Here is a 22,492-nt window from a genome sequence, read left to right on the forward strand (position 1 = left end):
CCCAGGGCCCCTTGTGTCTCGCTCCCCATTTCCGGTCAGCTTTTGCAGCTTGTGTTTTCTTCGGTGCACTTTCCATCATCTGAAGTACTGTTTATTTGTTGGGATTCTTGTCTCTGGTCTTTGTTCTACCACTTAGGATGCTGAGAGCAGACGTTTTTGCCTTGCTTTGCTCACTGTCCTCCAGTGCTTACAGTGGTACCTGACATGTACTGGGCGCTCAGTAAATACTTGATGAATGAATGGGTGGATGGTTGTGACATTGGTTCCTTCCTGAACCAGTATCGTAAATCTGATTCCTCCCTGTCCCTCCCTACACCTCTCCGTTATGTGTTCTCTACAGGAAGAGAAAATTTTATTTATTTATTTATTTTTGGCTGCGTTGGGTCTTCGGCATTGGGTTTTCGTTGCTGCGCGCAGGCTTTCTCTAGTTGCGGCGAGCAGGGGCTACTCTTCATTGCGGTGTGCGGGCTTCTCACTGTGGTGGCTTCTCGTTGCGGAGCACAGGCTCTAGGTGCACGGGCTTCGCTAGCTGTGGCACGCAGGCTTCAGCAGGTGTGGCTCGCAGGCTATAGAAGGCAGGCTCAATAGTTGTGACGCATGGGCTTAGTTGCTCCGTGGCACATGGGATCTTCCCGGACCAGGGCTCGAGCCCGTGTCCCCTGCATTGGCAGGTGGATTCTTAACCATTGTGCCACCAGGGAAGTTCCCAAAAATTTATATATGATTCAAATTTATATCACCAAGTACATCAGCTGTTTATTCTTATCTCATTCTCTTCCACATGCCATGGAGGTATTTTGGGGATGTATTTCAAATGATGTGTTAGGCTGCCTCCTAGAAATACTGCCTTAGTCATCTTTTTTCAAATAAGAATTATTTTGTCCACATGCAAAAGAATGAAGTTGGACCCCCTAACATATACCCTACACAAAATTAACTCAAAATGAGTCGTGGATGTAAGAGCTAAAACTGTAAGACTTTTAGAGAGTCACTCTGGGTTATGCAGTGGTTTCTTAGGTGTACACCAAAAGCACAAGCAACAAAAGAAATAGATAAATGGGACTATATAAAAATTAAACTATATTAAAAATTAAACTTCTGTGCTGCAAACAAAACTGTCAAGAAAGTGAAAAGGCAGCCAACAAAATGGGAGAAAATACTTACAAATCATGTATCTGATAAGGGACTAGTATCCAGAATGTATGAAGAATTCTTAGAATGCAGTAAAAAGACAAATAACCTAATATAGAAACGGGCAAAGGACATTTTTTCAAAGAAAGTATCCAAATAGCAAATAAGCACATGAAAAGATGCTCAGCATCATTCGTAATTAGGGAAATGTCAAACAAAACCACAGAGACCCTGTTTCACACCGACTACAATGGCTATAACCAAAGTGACAGGTGAGAACAGGTGTTCACGAGGATGTGGAGAAACTGAAACCCTTGTACATTGCTGGTAGCACGTAAAATGGTACAGCCGCTTTGGAAAAATAGTCTGGCAGTCCCTCAAGATATTAAACTATATGACCCAACAGTTATACTCCTGGGTATCTACCCAAGAGAAATGAAAACATATATCCAGACGAAAAGTCATACACAAATGTTCATAGCAGCATTATTCATAAAAAATGGCCCAAAAGTAAAAACAACCCAAATACCCATCAACTGAGAGATGGATAAATAAAATGTGGTACATCCATCCAGTGGAATATTATTTGGTCGTAAACAGGAATAAGTACTGATAAGTGCTACAACATGATAAACTTTGAAAACATTATGCTAATCATAAGAGACCATATGTTGTGCAATTCCACTTATATAAAATGTCCAGGATAGGCAAATCTATAGAGACAGAAAGCAGATTAGTCTTTGCCTGGGGCTGGGGGTGGATGGGTGGAGGGAGAGTGACTGTTAATGGTACAGGGTTTCTTTTAGGGAGGCTGAAATGGTCTAAAATTAGGTGGTTGCATAGCCCTGTAAATAAGCATGGAATTATGTAGTTGACATAGACGAATTGTATGGTGTGTGAGTTACATCTCATAAAAACCCACAGCTGTTTAAAATGAGTATTAAGCTGCTGTGTCGACTTCCAGTTTGGGCTCCTATTCCTGAACACTCTCACATGGGAGTCCCACGTTGTAACCTGCACTGAAATGCTCTGTTCTCATGTCACTTACCTCCTGGGCAGAGCCTGTATCTTTGTATCCCCAGAGTCCAGCACGGCTCCTGGCACTTAGAAACCACCCAGATATTTATTGAACTGAGATGACAGTGGTAGTGCAGTTAGTCTAAGAGGGGAAAGTTACCCAGTCAGTATCTTAAAAACTCCGGGCTTCCTGCACCCTCTGTCCTTGCCCTTCCCATATACACATCGTCACAACAATATCTGCTTCACTATTTACAAAGCATTTTCTAATACCTTAATCGTTGGAACCTAAAAGCAATTTTGTGAGGTTAGTATGACTATTACAGACATTTTGCAGAGAAGGAAACTGATTCAGAAAGGTTAAGTAACTCAACTGCAGCCACCCTGGGACATTGCCAGACTTGAGAGCCGGGGCCTTTCCACTCACACCCCTACCTTTGTAATAACATCCCTGACTGCTGCAGACATGCTGGAATCATAGAGCAGGCCAGCTACAGATGGGTTACAAGCCTCTGAGTTTGTCTTGATTCCAAGTCAAAGAGAGGTTACCCTTTTGGTTACCCATTGAATTAGACTGGCAGTTCTCTGGCTTGAGCAGTTATAAACCCACCAGTAGAGGCATAAAATAAAAGTCAGCAGTCAGTTTTTCTCAATTCCTGTATTTTGTTGTAAACATATATTTGCAGGTAAGAAAAATTGATTCCTATGATCAGACGCTGGTTCACGATTTTACTCATTTTGTTCTGAAGCAGCAGGTAATAAGCCCATTTGCTTGCGGTTCCCCATGGCTGAGCCGGTTCTGCTGCACAGCGATTGGAGAAATTCAATTCAGCAGACATTTATTGATGTGCCTTCCTGTGCCAGGCAGTGCGTGAGGAGCTGGCGGTTCAGGGACGAATAAGCTTCAGTCCGCGTTCTCAGAAAGTCCATGGTATTTTCCAGCTCCTTTCATCGTGGCATGCAGTTGTTCTTTGGGGAGGATTTGGATTTGTATACCCTTACATTTTGGTAATGTACAGTCCTTCTCTCAGAAAGTTACTATCTAAAATATAAGAACTTTTTGTTTGTGGAATGTACAGGGGAGAAGAAATGGCACAAATATTTAGAACTCAACAGTGATGCAATTTGATCTTTCACTTCTGAGCAAGCCTGTTAGATTCAGAGTTTGATGACATTTCACCCCTTCAGAGATTAATAGAAGACATTTATAGGCTCTGAATAAAAGCGTAAGGATTTACACAATTGAAAGCTAACCCACCTGCCTCTCCATTCACATTTGCTGAGATAGCATGTCTGTGCATCTGAGAATTTATTTTAAAATGCTAGAAGTAGTGTGTCAGCATTACAGAAGTGAGGGAAATGGAGGAAAGTTACAAAGTGAAGTAAAGCTATTACCTAAGACATCGCTGCCCTGATACTAAGAGGTGGCTGGGCCTTGGGCAAGCTGTCTTTGCAACCCCATCTCCTCATCATTGAAATTGAGAATAATCAGTACCTTCTTTTTTTTTTTTAATTTATTTATTTTCTGCTGTGTTGGGTCTTAGTTGCTGCGCACAGGCCTTCTCTGGTTGCGGCGAGCGGGGGCTACTCTTCATTGCGGTGCACAGGCTTCTCATCTCTGTGGCTTCTCTCATTGCAGAGCATGGGCTCTAGGCTCGTGGGCTTCAGTAGTTGTGGCACGTGGGCTCAGTAGTTGTGGCTCACGGCCTCTAGAGCGCAGGCTCAGTAGTTGTGGTGCACGGGCTTAGCTGCTCCGAGGCATGTGGGTCCTTCCCGGACCAGGGCTCGAATACGTATCCCCGGCTCTTATAGGCAGATTCTTAACCACTGCACCACCTGGGAAGTCCCAATCAGTACCTTCTTTACGAGGCTTTGCCAGCCCTGAACTAGACAGCCAGTGTGAAGCACAGGCCATTAAAAAGCCCACAATAAATGTGTATCTTATTAGAGCAAACATAACCATTTAAAAATAGTCCTTTTGTCTTGTTTTTCCTGTTTTTTTACAGTGGTTTCCTTCTTGTACTTTTGTATCCTGGTTTCTTAGCTGCACATTATTACGTGGTCATTTTACATCTCACAGTGTGTCGTGCCTGTAATTTTTAGTGGTTGCACCCTGCTCCGTGGTGGGTGTGGGTGCACCGTTCGCCTGTCGTGGGACATTTGGTTGCTGCCAGGATTTCAGTGTTATAAATAGTGCTTCAGTGAACAGTTGTGTGTGTGGAATGTATTCAGTTGCTTCTTGTGAAACCTCAGGCGGGTTCCATCATCCCTGTGTCTCTTTTGCCTTCGTGCTAGATCGGGATAGGGCAGCATCCGCCGGAGAGGACAGGTGCGTGGACAAATGAGGTAACATGACAAAGCAAATGCTCAGCGAAGTTTGCCTCCTAACCTCTGTTTGGGTTTGTTGCTTGGGGCTTCCTCTCCAGAGATGAGGTTTCATCATTCACCGCTTCCAGAAGTATGTTAGCAGTTTATAAACTCAAAAGCATTATGTGAAAGAACCAATTTCTCTACATCCTCACTAGCAGTCATCCCAGGGTTTAACTATGTAACTCTCTTCCCTTTAAAATAATAGTGAAAAAAACAGTCTTGTCTCAAGTCTTGTCTCAAGTGAGCTCACTGCTCTAACCAGTCCCGACCTCATCTCACAAAGGTCGGGTTCCAGAGGCTGTTTGTAACTCTTTTTCCAAAGCTTATAGTCCCCACATGCTTTCTACCAAATTGTAGTGTAAGTTGGTCCTTTGAAGCTTAAAAATCCAGTGTATTTTATTCCTTACTGAAGTACATACTGACTATTGGATATCTTTTTATTTTTCCAAACAGACCAACAGTTTGCTCTAGAAGATCTGCTGTGGCTGGTCATAATTTTGATGATTCCCTTCCCTGCTCCCAAGAAAAGAAATCGGTGAGGGTAACCACATGTCCTGGTTTGCCCAGTTAATACTTGTCCTGATGACTTTGCATTGCCCACTTCACCCTCAAAAGTGACCTAGTTTGGATGATAAGTTACATTGTCACCCTCCCCCCAGGGGATTCCTCAGCAGCTGAGGTATCTGCCTGCTCTTTCCACCTCACTCCTCCCCCAGACTTCTTTCTATCCGCCCAGCAAAGGCTTCAGCCACATGGCTTTCTCCAAGCTTCCCCAGGGGTTCCTCACGTGTGCCCAGCCTCTTCTGAGTTAACGTTAGCCCAATAGGCGTTCACACAAGTTTTCCCATTTCGTCACTCTTTTGCCCCCATATCTTGCTGATGGTCACCAGTGGCATGGGCAGGGTAGGGCACTTTAAGTTTGTTTCAAAAGTTGCTCTTTGTCCTTTGGAATTAGTATTTTGCAGCTCAGTTCATCCCACAGGCCAATGTAAGGTTCCTCATTTCTCACCACTTGCAATTTTTTTTAACTTTAAACTGAGCGTAGTCTTTTTTTTTTCTTAAACTAAATTTCATACTTTTTTTCCAGATGCTTTGGCATCATATAGAGGCAGCCTTTTGGTGCTTTTTTTTTTTAATTGAAGTATAATTGACTGACAATATTATATTAGTTGCAGTGTACAACACAGTGATTTTATATTTTTATACATTACAAAATGATCACCATGATAAGTCTAGCTATCATCTGTCACCATACATAGTTATTACAGTGTAACTGACTATATTCCCTATGCTGTATATTACATCCCTGTGACATTTCTTTTATAAATGGAAGTTTATACTTCTTACTCTCTCTCACCTATTTCACTCATCTCTCTCCCCCATCCCCTTTGGCAACCATACGTTTGTTCTCTGTATCTGTGAGTCTGTTTCAGTTTTGTTGTTTGTTTTGTTTTTCAGTTTCCACATATAAGTGAAATCATACAGTATTTGTCTTTCTCTGACTTATTTTGCTTAGCATAATACCCTATAGGTCAATCCATGTTGTCGCAAATGGCAAGATTTTATTCTTTTTTTATGGCTAATATTCCATTGTGTGTGTGTGTATGTGTTTATATATATATCCCATCTTCTTTATCCATTCATCCATCAGTGGGCACTTAGGTTGCTTCCCTATCTTGGCAGTTGTAAATAATTCTGCAGTGAACATAGGAGTGCACATATCTTTTCAAATTAGTGTTTTGTTTTCTTTGCGAAAATACCCAGAAGTGGGATTCCTGGATCATACAGTAGTTCTATTTTTAATTTTTTGAGGAACCTTCATACTGTTTTCTGTAGTGGCTGTACTAATTTACATTCCTGATTGAGGGTTCCCTTTTTTCCACATCCTTGCCAACACTTGTTACTTGTAGTCTTTTCGATGATAGCCATTCTGACAGGTGTAAGATGGTATCTCAGTGTGGCTTTATTTTGCATTTGCCTAATGATTAGTGATTTGAGCATCTTTTCATGTGTTTATTGGCCATCTTTATAAAACTTCTTTGGAAAAATGTCTATTCAGATCTGCTGCCCATTTTTAAATCAGGTTGTTTGGGGTTTTTTTTGTTGTTGAGTTGTATGAGTTGCATATATCATTTGCAAGTATCTTTTCCCATTAAGTAGACTGCTATTTTGTTGATAGTTTCCTTTGCTGTGCAACAGCTTTTTAGTTTGATGTAGTCCCATTTGTTTATTTTTGCTTTTATGTCCCTTGCCTGAGGAGACAGAGCCCCCCAAAATATTGCTAAGACTGATATTAAAGCTCATATGGACAGAGTTTTATGGTTTCAGGTCTTATTTTTAAGTCTTTAATCCATTTTGAGTTTATTTTTGTATGTGGTGTGAGAAAGAAGTCCAGTTTCATTCTTTTGCATGTAGCTATCCAGTTTTCCAGTACCATTTATTGAAGAGACTGTCTTTTCCCCATGGTATATTCTTGCCTTCTTTGTCATAGATTAATTGAACGTGTAAGTGTGGGTCTATTTCTGCACTCTCTGTTCTGTTCCTTTGATCTATGTGTCTGTTTTTGTGCCAGTGCCATACTGTTTTAATTTCTGTAGCTTTGTAGTGTAATTGGAAATCACGGCGTGTGATACCTCCAGCTTTGTTCTTCTTTCTCAAGATTGCTTTGGCTTTTTGGGGTCTTTTGTGTTTCCATATAAATTTTAGAATTATTCATTCTAGTTCTGTGAAAAATGCCACTGGTACTTTGATAGGGATTGCACTGAATCTGTAGGTTGCCTTGGGTAGTATGGTCATTTTAACAATATTAACTCTTCCAATCCATGAGCATGGTATATCTTTCCATTTGTTTGTGTAGTCTTCAGTTTATTTCATCAATGTCTTATAGTTTTCTGAGTACAAGTCCTTTACCTCCTTGGTTAGATTTATTCCTAGGTATTTTATTCTTTTTGATGGAAGTGTAAATGGGATTGTTTTCTTAATCTAGCTTTCTGATATTTCATTGTTAGTATATAGAAATGCAACAGATTTCTATATATTAATTTTGTATCCTTCAACTTAATTCATTTGTTCTAATAGCTTTTTGGTGGCAACTTTAAGATTTTCTATGTGTATTATCATGTCATCTGCAAACACTGACAGTTTTCCTTCTTCCTTTCCAATTTGGATTCCCTTTACCTCTTTTTCTTGTCTGATTGCTGTGGCTAGGACTTCCAATGCCAGGTTGAATCAAAGTGGCGACTGTGGGCATCCTTGTCTTATTCCTGATCTTAGAGGAAATGCTTTTAGCTTTTCACCATTGAATATGATGTTGGCTGTATGTTTATCATATATGTCCTTTATTATGTTCAGTGTGTTTCCTCTATACCTACTTGGTTGAGAGTTTTGATCATAAATGGATGTTGAATTTTGTCAAAAACTTTTTCTGCATCAGTTGAGATGATCATATGATTTTTATTTTTCAATTTGTTAATCCGGTATATCACATTGATTAATTTGCAGATATTGAACCATTGTTGCATCCCTAGGATAAATCCCACTTGATCATGATGTGTGATCCTTTTAATACATTGTTAAATTTGATTTGGTGATGTTTTGTTGACGATTTTTACATCTAAGTTTATCATTAATGTTGGCCTGTATTTTTCTTTTCTCTTCTTTTCTTTCTTTTTGTGGCATGTTTGTCTGGTTTTGGTATCAGGGTGATGCTGCCTGCTTGTTTGGTTTGGCATCAGGGTGATGCTGGATGTTTCCCAATCTTGGAGGAGTGGCCTTATGTAGGAGACCTCCTGTGGGGTCCCAGCAGCACTCTTCCTTCTGGTCACCAGGACTATATAGGGGTGCCCCCTGTATGGGCCACATGGGCCCTTCTCTTGTGGTGGGGCTGACTTCTCTGGGCATGCTCATAGGCAGGGCTGGTCCCTGGCCCAGTTAGCTGTCAGGCCCTGCCTGTGTGGTGGCCACTGGCTTGCTGGTGGTTGGGGCTTGTCCAAGGGTGATTGGCTGTAGGGCCTGGGGCTGGTTCTGACCCAGTAATGAGCAGGCCTTGTGCTAATAGGCTAGAGGGAGGACTCCAAGATGGCACTTGCCAGCACCAGTGTCCTCATGTTAGAATGAGCTCCTCAGAATGGCCACCATCAGCGTCTGTGTCCCCAGGAGTCCCAGTTGCCTCTTGGCTTCTCTAGAAGATCAGCAAGTTCACCACTTGCAATTTTTAAAATTATATCTGCTTTAAAGTTTATCTTAAATGTAAACCTTGCCCTTATCAAATATAATAAGGTTATTTATATTCATAAAGCACCTCAAAAGCCCTCACGCAAACAGCAAGCAGGGCCAAGCTGAGTAAGCAGTACCAAGGACACAGCTATGGTGAGGCACACAACCCCCATCTCTGTGATTGGCCACAGACAGAGTTTTGTTCACAAGATGAAAGTTTATAAATACAGAAGCTTCTGCATTGGAAAAACAAACACATATTAACCTCTCAATGGTGACTACCTTTTGTACTTAGGTAACTATATTTTAACTGCTAAGGGGCTTTGTGATTTGAGAGGCTCTCTTTCCCCCCGAACATGTGCCTGCATTTCTGGGGTACTGTGTTCCCAGTTTTAAGGTGAAAAAGCAAGTGTTCTGAATGAGAGATTCTGCCAGGTTGAACTAGTGCAGTGTCAGCTGGGGGACTGTAGTTCACAGGTCAGAATGTGAATTCGCAGTGGAAAATTCATTTTTCTGTTTGTTTTAACCAGGTGACTTTCGGATGGTGGTTGGAGAGGATAAGGCAAAAGTGTTGAATATTGTGAAGCCCAACATAGCCCATTTTCGTGAGCTCTACGGCAGCATTCTACAGGAGAATCCCCAAGTGGTGTATAAAATCCAGCAAGGCAGCCTGGAGGTAAACTATCTGTGGGAAATCCTGTGGACTTATGTTCTTCCGTATATTTGAAATAAGGCTAAAAGGTACACAAATGACTAGTAAGTGACTAGTAATAAGAGGCTGCCTTTGGAGAAGGGGACCAAGGGCTGACATGAGGCGGGGGGAGGTGGGGACTGGTCCTCACTGTGTGTGTCTTTTTTGCCATTTGAAGTTCTTACTATGTATGTTAGTTATTAATCAAAAATGAGTGAAAATAAACTCTGAAATTACCTTCTTTCCATCCCCAAGCCCACCTGCCTCCCCAGAGGTAGCCTTATTAACAGTTTGGCGTGTTTTCTTCCAGATCTTGTTGCATGTACTTTTGTATGTATTTGTACATATACACATGTATGAAGCAGTTTGTCTTTTTTGTTTGGTTTTATTTTACATAAATGTATTCATACAGGTTATTCTGAAGCTTGTTTTTTCCCCACTTGTTATATGTATCATGTCTTGGAACTTTTCTTTGATACATCGATCAAAACTTTCTTTCAAGGCATTCTTCAAAATATTAAATTTTCTGAACAGAAAAATCAAAGAGCCTTTCCTTTGAGAAAAGTAATTTGCATTTAAGATTTTTTAAACTATAGAATTCATGATTTTTTATCTTTAAGATAAAGAATACTATTTTACTTTTTTAATGCTCTTCCTCTTCCACATAATAGGGGCAACTAATATTACATTGAATGACAAGTTAATGGCATTTCTAGAACTGAAAGGAAACTTTAAAAAAGTAGGAATTATTTTAAATGTAATGTTGGAGAATAACATGAATGCCCAGAATACCCACCACTCAGTTTAACAGATTTTGCCATGTTTGCTTTAGATTGAGGTATTTTGTTTTTAATTTTTACTTTTCTCAAAGTAATGCATACATATTGTTTAAAAACCAGGTGGCACCCCAAGGTTTGTAACAAAAAGCAGCAGTTCCCTGCTGTACACCTTCCTACTTGTCTATGCTACTTCCCAGAGCAACTGCTTTCGTCTCCTTCATTGATTCTTCTTACATTTACCTCCATATTTCTAAGTAATATGGTTTGATTGTTATTCTTGATTTTTTTCAATTTGTACTTTATTTTGTCATCTTTCTATGGAAAATGAGGATTTTTTACTCTCTTACGCACCGCAATCAACACACATACATTCTCTCTCTCTCTTTCTCTCTCTCTTCCTCGCCCCACCCCCACTCCTCCACCGCTTATGCTCCATGTATAGTTATTACATAATTTTGGGTTAGGGTAATAGTCGATATTTACTTGATTGTGACACATAACTTTCTTCATTGCTAAGATATACTACTATGAAATTTCCTTTCCTGTACAACTTTGTTTTTCTTGGAGTTAATCACTGTCTCATTTTTTTCACTTGCTTAGTTTCTACGTACCTGTAACTAATTCACCCTCAAATTCTGCTACAGACCTGTAGAACATCTTCCACTGTAGACAAACACATCACATGTGTTCTCTGTTTCTTACTTTTCTTGGGGACGTTCTTCCTGGAGCCCTGTGTCCCCTGTTCCTTTCAGGTATGGTTTCATTCTAGGCTTGATGCACAGCTCTTCTCCCGAAACTTTCTTTCATTAGTACCCGAGAATTTCTTCCCCTCTCCTTTGCAAGTTTTTGATTTACTGGATCTTTTCCTCTTTCACGGTTTACACTTTAATTTTGATGAAGTATACCTTTTAGTACTTCCTAACATAGGTTGTGAAGGCCGTAAATTTTTTGAGACCATGTACATCTGAAAATTCTACCCTCACACTGATTGATAGTTTGAGCTAGATATCAAATTCTAGGCTGGAAGTAATTTTCCCTCAGAAGTTTTAAGTCATAGCTTCATTTATTCTAGCTTCTAGAGTTGCATTCAGAAGTCCCACACTAGAGACTGTCATACAGAGTGAAGTAAGTCAGAAAGAGAAAAACAAATATCATATATTAACACATGTAGGTGGAACCTAGAAAAATGGTACAGATGAACCAGCTTGCAGGGCAGAAGTTGAGACACAGATGTAGAGAACAAACGTATGGACACCAAGGGGGGAAAACCGCGGTGGGGTGGGGATGGTGGTGTGCTGAATTGGGCGATTGGGATTGACATGTATACACTGATGTGTATAAAATTGATGACTAATAAGAACCTGCAGTATAAAAAAACAACAAACAAACAACTAATACTAAACTTTCTTTGGGTTATTTGTATGGAAATATGTTAATATAAATGTTTCAGACATGACATGAAATTTCTAAAAATCTTATATGTTTTGGTATAATGTTATAAGTCATAATTCTAGTTATTACTTTAAAATGTATATCTCAGAAATAACTAAATTTCCTTGTCAATTGCATTATTATGAACTTTCATCAAATCTTTAACCGTGGTCATTTTTAAGTCTTTTGTCATTTACAGACAGTTCTGGGTGTACTCTGATGCTTTTGCAAAAATGTTCCTATAAAAGGGTTTCATCTTCAAGGAATTCATAGAAAAGGCTCTGATCAGTACAGGTTTCTGGTAACTGACTGTACTGCTGAACTGAATGAATAAGCATTTTCAGAACTCTAATGGAAAACTGATGAATTCATAAAAGGGCTAACAAAAGATCAAGATGAAAAAGAAATTAATTACATGGGACTGAGTGAACTGATGAGGATGATTATAGTTTTTGTGACTTTCTGTTTGAATAAAAAAAATAAAATGTCCAACACTATTTAGATTCCTTATCCTTTGGATGTGACCTTTTTTTATCTCTCTGACAGTATTTAGGATCTTTTCCTTTTTTCCAATTTTTTTTTTTTTTTTTTTTTGCGGTATGCGGGCCTCTCACTGCTGTGGCCTCTCCCGTTGCAGAGCACAGGCTCCGGACGCGCAGGCCCAGCGGCCATGGCTCACGGGCCCAGCCGCTCCGCAGCATGTGGGATCCTCCCAGACCGGGGCACGAACCCATGTCCCCTGCATCGGCAGGTGGACTCCCAACCACTGCGCCACCAGGGAAGCCCTCCAATATTCTTAAATTTCATGATGATTTGCCTTTGTCTTTGTGTGTATGTTTTTCATTTATTTTTAAAATTATTATTAGTTTTATGGCTGCACCATGCAGCTTATGGGATCTTAGTTCCCCAACCAGGGATCAAACCCTTGCCCCCTGCAGTGGAAGCGTGGAGTCCTAACTGGTGGAATGCCAGGGAATTCCCATGTTTTTCATTTATTAGTCTGGCATTTCATGAGCCTCTTTTGGAAATTCATGAGCTTCAGTTCTAGGAAATTTTCTTTTATCATTTCTGTAATGAAATTTTCTTTTATCATTTCTTGATATCCATTTTCTTAGCTTGTTCTTTCTAGAATTCCTGTTAGTTGGTTGTTGGACCTCCTTGTTCGATTGTTTCTTTCCCTCATTCCTGTTTCTTTGGGTTTTTGTTCTGTTTTCCAGAAGAATTGTTTGAATTAATCTTCTAACACTTCTTTTGAGTTTTTAATTTCCTCTGAATGTTCTTTTTTATAGCATCCTGTTCTTGTATGAATGCATTATCTTTCCTCATCTCTTTAATGGTCTTTATTAAAATTTTTGAAGTTTTTTCTTGCTCTCTATATTGTCTCTGTTTCTCTTAGTTCCTTTTTTTCTATGGATTCACTCTCATCTGTTGTGTTAGAAGCTTTTCTCAAATGTTTGCACATCCTTTGTGGCCTGTATTTTAAAGAGCAAGGCAGTTTAAAAAATGCAGACTGGGAGTTCTTTGTGATGGATAGAGCTTGTCAGCTAGTGAGCTTCACTGTAGGATTTGGGACAAGGACCTGGCTGTTTCATTGGAGGACCCCAAGTTTCAGTATTTGTAGAATTTCTCCAAAGAGACATCATCTACTCTCTGGTTAGAGGATAGGGAAAGATAATGTGCCTAGCTGCCAACTTTTAGAAACTGAGCAAGGGAAAACAGCTGGGAATTTCCTTTAACTGTGAAAATAAACTTCCAAATCCCTCAGTTTGGCCTCTGAAAGCCTGGATGATCTATGTTCTAACTGGCTTCTTATTGTGGGGAAATGCACAAGAATAAGATGAGTGGGCTGAGCTTCAGTTCCCAGAGATGCATCTAATCTTAAAGCTGCCACTGATACCCATCTTCTCCCGCCTCTGCTGCCCATTCCAAATTCCCTTCACCCTTTCTAGCATTTAGGCTGGTCTAGGTGAGGTGGCCCAGACCCTCATCCCTGAGGAGTCTGAGACTCTGGTCACCATGCCCATCTCAGACTGTAGCTACTACACTTTCCATTTACCATCAAAGTTGGGCAAGAGGTAATAAGAGATGTGTACCAGCAGCCCTACCTCCTGATGGTCAGGTTTAATTATTTCTGCCAGTATGGTGATTCATTTCTTTGTCTTCTGGACTTCTTGTCTGCCTGGGATTCTGAAGTGATTGGACGGCAGTTATAGCTTTAAGTTTGTTTGTTTGTTTTTAATTAGTTATCCATTTTGTACATATTAGTGTATATATGTCAATCCCAATGTCCCAATTCATCACACCACCATCACCCCCCTGTGACTTTCCCCTCCTTGGTATCCATACTTTTTGTTCTCTACATCTGTGTCTCTATTTCTGCCCTGCAAACCGGTTCATCTGTGCCATTTTTCTAGGTTCCATATATATGCATTAATATACGATATTTCTTTTTCTATTTCTGACTGACTTCACTCTGTATGACAGTCTCTAGGTCCATCCACGTCTCTACAAATGACCCAATTTCATTCCTTTTTATGGCTGAGTAATATTCCATTGTATATATGTACCACATCTTCTTTATCAATTCATCTGTTGATGGGCATTTAGGTTGCTTCCATAACCTGGCTATTGTAAATAGTGTTGTAGTGAACACTGAGGTGCATGTGTCTTTTTGAATTACAGTTTTCTTGGGTATATGCCCAGTAGTGGGATTGCTGGTTCATATGGTAATTCTGTTTTTAGTTTTTTAAGGAACCTCCATACTGTTTTCCATAGTGCCTGTATCAATTGACATTCCCACCAGCAGTGCAAGAGGGTTCCCTTTTCTCCACACCCTCTCCAGCATTGATTGATTGTAGATTTTCTGATGATGCCCATTCTAACTGTGTGAGGTGATACCTCATTGTAGTTTTGATTTGCATTTCTCTGATAATTAGTGATGTTGAGCAGCTTTTCATGTGCTTCTTGGCCATCTGTATGTCTTCTTTGGAGAAATGTCTATTTAGGTCTTCTACCCATTTTTTATAGGGTTGTTTGTTTTTTTAATATTGAGCTGCATGAGCTGTTTATATATTTTGGGGACTAATCCTTTGTCCGTTGATTCATTTGCAAATATTTTCTCCCATTCTGAGGGTTGTCTTTTCGTCTTGTTTATGTTTTCTTTGCTGTGCAAAAGCTTTGAAGTTTCATTAGGTCCCATTTGTTTATTTTTGGTTTTATTTCCATTTCTCTAGGAGGTGGGTCAAAAAAGATCTTGCGCTGATTTATGTCAAACAGTGTTCTTCCTATGTTTTCCTCTAAGAGTTTTATAGTGTCTGGTCTTACATTTAGGTCTCTAATCCATTTTGAGTTTCTTTTTGTGTATGGAGTTAGGGAGTGTTCTGATTTCATTCTTTTACATGTAGCTGTCCAGTTTTCACAGCACCACTTATTGAAGAGACTCTTTTCTCCATTGTATATCCTTGCCTCCTTTGTCATAGATTAGTTGACCATAGGTGTGTGGCTTTCTATCTTGTTCCATTGATCTATATTTCTGTTTTTGTGCCAGTGCCAGTACCATATTGTCTTGATTACTGTAGCTTTGTAGTATAATCTGAAGTCAAGGAGTCTGATTCCTCCAGCTCCGTTTTTTCCCCTCAAGACTGCTTTTGCTATTCGGGATCTTCTGTGTCTCCATACGAATTTTAAGGTTTTTTTGTTCTAGTTCTGTAAAAAATACCATTGGTAATTTGATAGGGATTACATTGAATCTGTAGATTGCTTTGGGTAGTATAGTCATTTTCCATGTTCCTGGATAGGAAGAATATTGATTCTTCCAATCCAAGAACATGCTATATCTATCCAACTGTTTGTATCATCTTTAATTACTTTCATCAGTGTTTTATATAGTTTTCTGCGTACAGGTCTTTTGTCTCCCTAGGTAGGTTTATTCCTAGGTATTTTATTATTTTTGTTGCAGTGGTAAATGGGAGTGTTTCCTTAATTTCTCTTTCAGATTTTTCATCATTAGTGTATAGGAATGCAAGAGATTTCTGTGCATTAATTTTGTATCCTGCAACTTTACCAAATTCACTGATTAGCTCTATTAGTTTTCTGGTGGCATCTTTAGGATTCTCTATGTGTAGTATCATGTCATCTGCAAACAGTGACAGTTTTACTTCTTCTTTTCCAATTTGTATTCCTTTTATTTCTTTTTTCTTCTCTGATTGCCGTGGCTAGGACTTCCAAAGCTATATTGAATAGGAGTGGCGAGAGTGGATATCCTTGTGTTGTTCCTGATCTTAGAGCAAATGCTTTCAGTTTTTCACCATTGAGAATGATGTTTGCTGTGGGTTTGTCGTATATGGCCTTTATTATGTTGAGGTAGGTTCCCTCTATGCCCACTTTCTGGAGGGTTTTTATCATAAATGGGTGTTGAATTTTCTCAAAAGCTTTTTCTGCATCTATTGAGATGATCATATGGTTTTTATTCTTCAAATTGTTAATATGGTGTATCACATTGATTGATTTGCGTATATTGAAGAATCCTTGCATCCCTGGGATAAATCCCACTTGATCATGGTGTATGATCCTTTTAATGTGTTGTTGGATTCTGTTTGCTAGTATTTTGTTGAGGATTTTTGCATCTATATTCATCAGTGATATTGGTCTGTAATTTTCTTGTTTTGTAGTATCATTGTCTGGTTTTGGTATCAGGGTGATGGTGGCCTCATATAATGAGTTTGGGAGTGTTCCTTCCTCAGCAATTTTTTGGAAGAGTTTGAGAAGGATGGCTGTTAGCTCTTCTCTAAATGTTTGATAGAATTCAGCTGTGAAGCCATCTGGTCCTGGACTTTTGTTTCTTGGAAGATTTTTAATCACAGTTTCAATTTCATTACTTGTGATTGGTCTGTTCAGAATTTCTTCCTGGTTCAGTGCTGGAAGGTTATACCTTTCAAAGAATTTGTCCATTTCTTCCAGGTTGCCCATTTTATTGGCATAGAGTTGTTTGTAGTAGTCCCTTAGGATGCTTTGTATTTCTGCTGCGTCTGTTGAAACTTCTCCTTTATCATTTCTTTTTTTTTTTTTTTTTTTTTTTTGGGTACGCGGGCCTCTCACTGTTGTGGCCTCTCCCGTTGCGGAGCACAGGCTCCGGACGCGCAGGCTCAGTGGCCACGGCTCACGGGTCTAGCCACTCCGTGCCATGTGGGACCTTCCCGGACCGGGCACAAACCCGCGTCCCCCCCATCGCAAGCAGACTCTCAACCACTGCGCCACCAGGGAAGCCCCCCTTTATCATTTCTAATTTTATTGATTTGAGTCCTCTCCTCTTTTTCTTGCTGAGTCTAGCCAGTGGTTTATCAATTTTGTTTATCTTCTCAAAGAACCAGCTTTTTGTTTTATTGATCTTTGCTATTGTTTTCTTTGTTTCTATTTCATTTATTTCTGCTCTGATCTTTATGATTTCTTCCTTCTACTAACTTTGGATTTTGTTTGTTCTTCTTTCTCTAGTTCCTTTAGGTGTAAGGTTAGATTGTTTATTTGAGATTTTTCCTGTTTCTTGAGGTAGGCTTGTATTGCTCTAAACGTCCCTCTTAGAACTGCTTTTGCTGCATCCCGTAGATTTTGGATCGTCGTGTTTTTGTTGTCATTTGTCTCTAGGTTTTTTTTAATTTCCTTTTTTATTTCTTCAGTGATTTCTTGGTTATTTAGTAATGTATTGTTTAGCCTCCATGTGTTTGTGTTTTTTACGGTTTTTTCCCTGTAATTGATTTCTAATCTCATAGCATTGTGGTCAGAAAACATGCTTGATATGATTTCAAAATTCTTAAATTCACTGAGGCTTGATTTGTGACCCAAGATGTGATCTATCCTGGAGAATGTTCCATGTGCACTTGAGAAGAAAGTGTAATCTGCTGGTTTTGGATGGAATGTCCTATAAATATCAATTAAATCTATCTAGTCTATTGTGTCATTTAAAGCTTGTGTTTCCTTTTAATTTTCTGTTTGGTTGATCTGTCCATTGGTGTAAGTGAGGTGTTAAAGTCCCCCATTATTATTGTGTTACTGTCGATTTCCTCTTTTATAGCTGTTAGCAGTTGCCTTATGGTAAGGTGCTCTTATGTTGGGTGCATATATGTTTATAGTTGTTATATTCTCCTGTTGGATTGATCCCTTGATCATTATGTAGTGTCCTTCCTTGTGTCTTGTAACATTCTTTAACATCTATTTTATCTGATATGAGTATTGCTACTCCAGCTTTCTTTTGATTTCCATTTGCATGGAATATCTTTTTCCATCCCCTCACTTTCAGTCTGTATGTGTCCCTAGCGGGTCTCTTGTAGACGGCATATACATGGATCTTGTTTTTGTATCCCTTCAGCGAGCCTGTGTCTTTTGGTTGGATCATTTAATCCATTCACGTTTAAGGTAATTATCGATATGTATGTTCCTATTACCATTTTCTTAATTTTGGGGGGTTTGTTTTTGTAGGTCCTTTTCTTCTCTTCTGTTTCCACTTAGAGAAGTTCCTTTAGTTGTAGAGCTGGTTTGGTGGTGCTGAATTCTCTTAGATTTTGCTTGTCTATAAACCTTTTGATTTCTCTGTCAAATCTGAATGAGATACTTGTTGGGTAGAATAATCTTGGTTGTAGGTTCTTCCGTTTGATCACTTTAAATATATCATGCCGCTCCCTCTGGCTTGTAGAGCTTCTGCTGAGAAATCAGCTGTTAACCTTAGAGTTCCATTGTATGTTATTTGTCATTTTTCCCTTATTGCTTTCAATAATTTTTCTTTGTCTTTAATTTTTGTCAGTTTGATTACTATGTGTCTTGGTGTGTTTCTCCTTGGGTTTGTCCTGCCTGGGACTCTCTGTGCTTCCTGGACTTGGGTGGCTATTTCCTTTCCCATGTTAGGGAAGTTTTCGACTATAATCTCTTAAAATATTTTCTCAGGTGTTTTCTCTCTCTCTTCTCCTTCTGGTACCCCTATAATGCAAATGTTGTTGCGTTTAATGTTGTCCCAGAGGTCTCTTAGGCTGTCTTCGTTTCTTTTCATTCTTTTCTCTTTATTATGTTCTACGGCAGTGAATTCCACCATTCTGTGTTCCAGGTCACTTGTCCATTCTTTTGCCTCAGTTATTCTACTATTGATTCCTTCTAGTGTATTTTTCATTTCAGTTATTGTATTGTTCATTTCTGTTTGTTTGTTCCTTAAATCTCCTAGGTCTTTGTTAAACATTTCTTGAGTCTTTTCAATCTTTGCCTTCATTCTTTTTCTGAGGTCCTGGATCATCTTTACTATCATTATTCTGACTTCTTTTTCTGGAAGGTTTCCTGTCTCCACTTCATTTAGTTGTTTTTCTGGGGTTTTATCTTGTTGCTTCATCTGGTACATAGCCCTCTGTGTTTTCATCTTGTCTGTCTTTCTGTGAATGTGGTTTTTGTTCTGCAGGCTGCAGGATTGTAGTTCTTGTTGCTTCTGCTGTCTGCCCTCTCATAGCTTTAAGTTTAATAGGATGCTTACTGTGTCCTCTGGGAGAAGCATTTCTTCTTTTGAAACTAGGATCTCTAGACCCACAGTCCTAAAGTTGTGGAGGTGGGAAGCACAGATTGCCCAGGTGGTCCCTGGGAATGACAGTAAGCAAGGCTGTTTCTCCTTTTACCCTGTGGTTCCCAGACTCATGTAGTCTAGCAGTTGGGAACATAGTACTCTATAACGGCCATGAATTTAGGGTATATACTGTGCCCCACTCTCACAGGGTATCATCTCTAAGCTGTTGCTCAGCTCTTCTTCAAAGCTCTTTCATTGGGTTTTTCAGTAGTGACACTATTGACATTTTAGGCTGAATAATTCTTTGTTGTAGGGACCAAAAATGTCCCCTTTTTGAGAACTACTGCTCTCCCAGGCTGGCAGCTCTGGTGCACTGTGTGGTAGGAACAGTAGAGCCGTGATCCTGTGCCCGTCCTGCACCTGTGCCCTGTGAGCCCTGTACAGTGGTATTGGCTGAGTCCTGTGGGCAGGAAAGGCAAGCCCATGCTTAGAATATGAGTCACTTCCAGGCAAGAGGAGTTGCTGCCCGTTCCCAGGTGGAAGGGATCCAGTGTAGTCAACTTATCACCAAGTGGCTGGTTAGTCTCAGGAGACGGTCGTGTTATGAGGATCTCAGTGTTGGCCTCTGTTGCTGTCAGGATAGACTTTCAGCCGCAGCAGTGGCTCAGTCAGCCTTGGTGAGTAGAAGCCCCTGATATCGGATCTGGGCAGAGCCTCTGTCTCTCCCGCCCACTACCCCTGCCACAAGCTGTTATGCCATCACTGGGATGAAAGAGCCTGTTGAATCAACTGGCTAAATTGTTCTTTTGGTTGTTGTTGCTGCTTCTGTGTTGGATGCTCTCAGACGGAAGCATTAACGTACAAAACAAAAATCTTCTTACTTTGTGTCCCCTCCCATAGGTCCATCCACATGCCTCTTCCCCCCAAATCCTGTCTTCCACCTTCTAATCTTCTTCCTTTTAGGTCCCTAACCAACCAGTGAACCATCGTCCACTCTTTGAGTCTTTGTATATTCTCATCTTGGGCCCCTTTTCCATGTAAAGTGGGTAACCAGCTGTGCCATCTGCAGCGTACTCACTGGGACGATGGCTCCTCATCAGTGTCTTCCAGGGCCATTCCTGGGTGCGGCTGCAATGCATCATTTTCACCCCGTACATACTACAAGCCAAATCATCCATGAAGCAAGCCCATCCTTTATCCTCCAAAAGCCTCCTTGTAGCCGTGTGCATGAGCCAGTGGAGAAGTAGAACATTATGTGCTGGTGCAACAGTGGAAATGATGGGGGTCTGGGTTTCCTGTTTGTGCAGCTGACTTGTGCCCTCTGGCCTTGCGCATGTCCAATGCTGGTGTATCTCTTACGTCCTACAGTGGATTGCTCTTGAGCTTCGTGACCTTATGACTTGGTGAATCTGGCAGATCCCAGTTCATAATGGGCAGTTCTTGATACATGGTCATTTGATGTCCCATGGTTAGAAGCTCTGTCTCTGCCAGAGTGTAGCATCTAGGAGCTGATTTCAAATGGTGTGTGGTTCTTCACTACAGATGGCGTGGCCTTGCTCCAGAACCCTAGCAGTCTCCATTGTGACCTCCTGCTGGGAGCCCACTGTAACTTCCCCTGGCTTCTCTGCACACTGAGGATGCCTTTAGTACCGTAGTTTACAGGGAGGTGTGGCCCACGTGGTGGAGGGCTGCTTGCCCTGCTGCCTGTATCTATCGCAGAGCTCGTTTTCGCTCTTGCCCCTCACAGACCTTGCATCCTTTTATATCGCTGGGTAAATGGCTCTGAGCATTATTCCCAAGTGTGGAATATGCTGCATCTAGGACCTGAAGCGGCCTCTCAGGCAGTGTGCTTCCTTCTTAGTGGTGAGAGGTACGAGATGCCGTAAGTTGATCTTTACTTTGGAGAGGCTGTCCCAGAGCTCCAGGTCACTTGACCCCTAAACTCCTCCCTGATGTGGTGTGCTCCTCACAATTCATGAGGTTTATCTTTTACCCGCTGGGGTGCATATATCTACCAAGGCCTCCAGTGTACTTGCCCTTTAGCGCTCACCAGGTGACAGCAGCAACGTGTCATTTATGTAGTGGACCAATGAGATTATACAGAATATCCAAACAGTCTGGTTTTCTTTGAATATCTTATGACAGGGTAGGGGAGTTAACACGGCCCTGAGGCAGGTGGTAAGGCGCACTCTGGTCTGTCCTGTGCGGCCGCGAGCTGCTTCTCATCCTCCTTGCTCTGTGGATGGCAGAGAATGCGCTCGCCAGGCCTGTGGCCCTGTCCAGACACCTGAGGCTCTGCTGATACGCTTCAGCAGACTTCCCACATCTGCCACAGCCGGTACAGCGGGGCTTCTACTTGGTTGAGTTTGTGGTGGTCTGCTACCATCTGCCAGAATCCATTTGGATTTTGTGAAGGCCAGACTCAGTAGAGATATGATGGGACCGTCAGCTCTAGTATTAGTCGGTTCTCCAGAGAAACAGGACCAATAGGATATATAGAGAAAGATTTATTTTAGGGAATTAACTCACAGAGTTGTGAGGGTTGGCAAGTTTGAAATTTGCAGGGCAAGCCAGCAGGCCAGAGACCCAGGGAAGAGTGTGTTGTACTCTTGAGCCCGAGGGCAATCTGGAGGCAGACTTCCTTCTTCCTCAGGAAACTTTAGTCTTTTTTCATAAGGCCTTCAACTGACTGGATGAGGCCCATCCATATTAACGGAGGTCATCTGCTACTCAAAGTCTACTGACTTAAAAAGATACCTTTACAGTAACATCTGGACTAAAGTTTAACCAAGCAACTGGGCCCTATAGCCTAGCCAAGTTGACATACAAAGTTAAATATCACACCCCTGCATCCTTCAGGTCTATAGGGTGCATTATTCTCTGCCATTCCTCCTGTGATGTGGTTTTGTTTTTTCATTATTCTTTTGGCCAGGGGGTGAGAACGGCAGCTTCAGAGGCTTCCACTTGGCCTTCTACACTATGATAGCTCCAAAATGCTGTCTGAGAATGTGCTTTCTAGGACCACTCTTGGTACCAATTGTGTAGGATCAGGATTGGGGAGATTAGAAACAAAGACCATCTGATCCTGTGATGGCACTGTGGAGCTCGATGGCCCTTCCTAGCTGTCCCCACTTGGGGCAAAGAGACCAGGCCTTTGTACTCCTGCATTTTCCAGTCTTTGGATACAGGCAGCTCCCTTTGCCTGAGGACAGTTGTGGGAGGGACTCTGAGGGAGGGCGTCAGCCAACTTGCCCAGCAGCTGGCAGAATGAGTACCTTGCCCCAAAGCCAGGATGTGGTCGGTGCAACACAGCATCCACTATCGTAT

General features: G+C 40.9%; 1 protein-coding gene across 2 annotated transcripts in view; it reads left to right on the forward strand.

Moving 5' to 3' along the window:
- The window catches only part of TAMM41 (TAM41 mitochondrial translocator assembly and maintenance homolog), a 56,354-nt gene that overhangs the window by 20,339 nt on the left and 13,523 nt on the right, over positions 1 to 22,492 (forward strand). For both annotated transcript variants that reach the window (XM_032650153.1, XM_032650152.1), the window contains one exon: positions 9,264 to 9,409. In XM_032650153.1, the coding sequence (XP_032506044.1) occupies positions 9,264 to 9,409 (146 nt within the window). The remainder of the gene's footprint in view (positions 1 to 9,263; positions 9,410 to 22,492) is intronic.

The sequence above is a fragment of the Phocoena sinus genome, chromosome 11 (genome assembly GCF_008692025.1).
Source record: "Phocoena sinus isolate mPhoSin1 chromosome 11, mPhoSin1.pri, whole genome shotgun sequence".
Lineage (NCBI taxonomy): Eukaryota > Metazoa > Chordata > Mammalia > Artiodactyla > Phocoenidae > Phocoena > Phocoena sinus.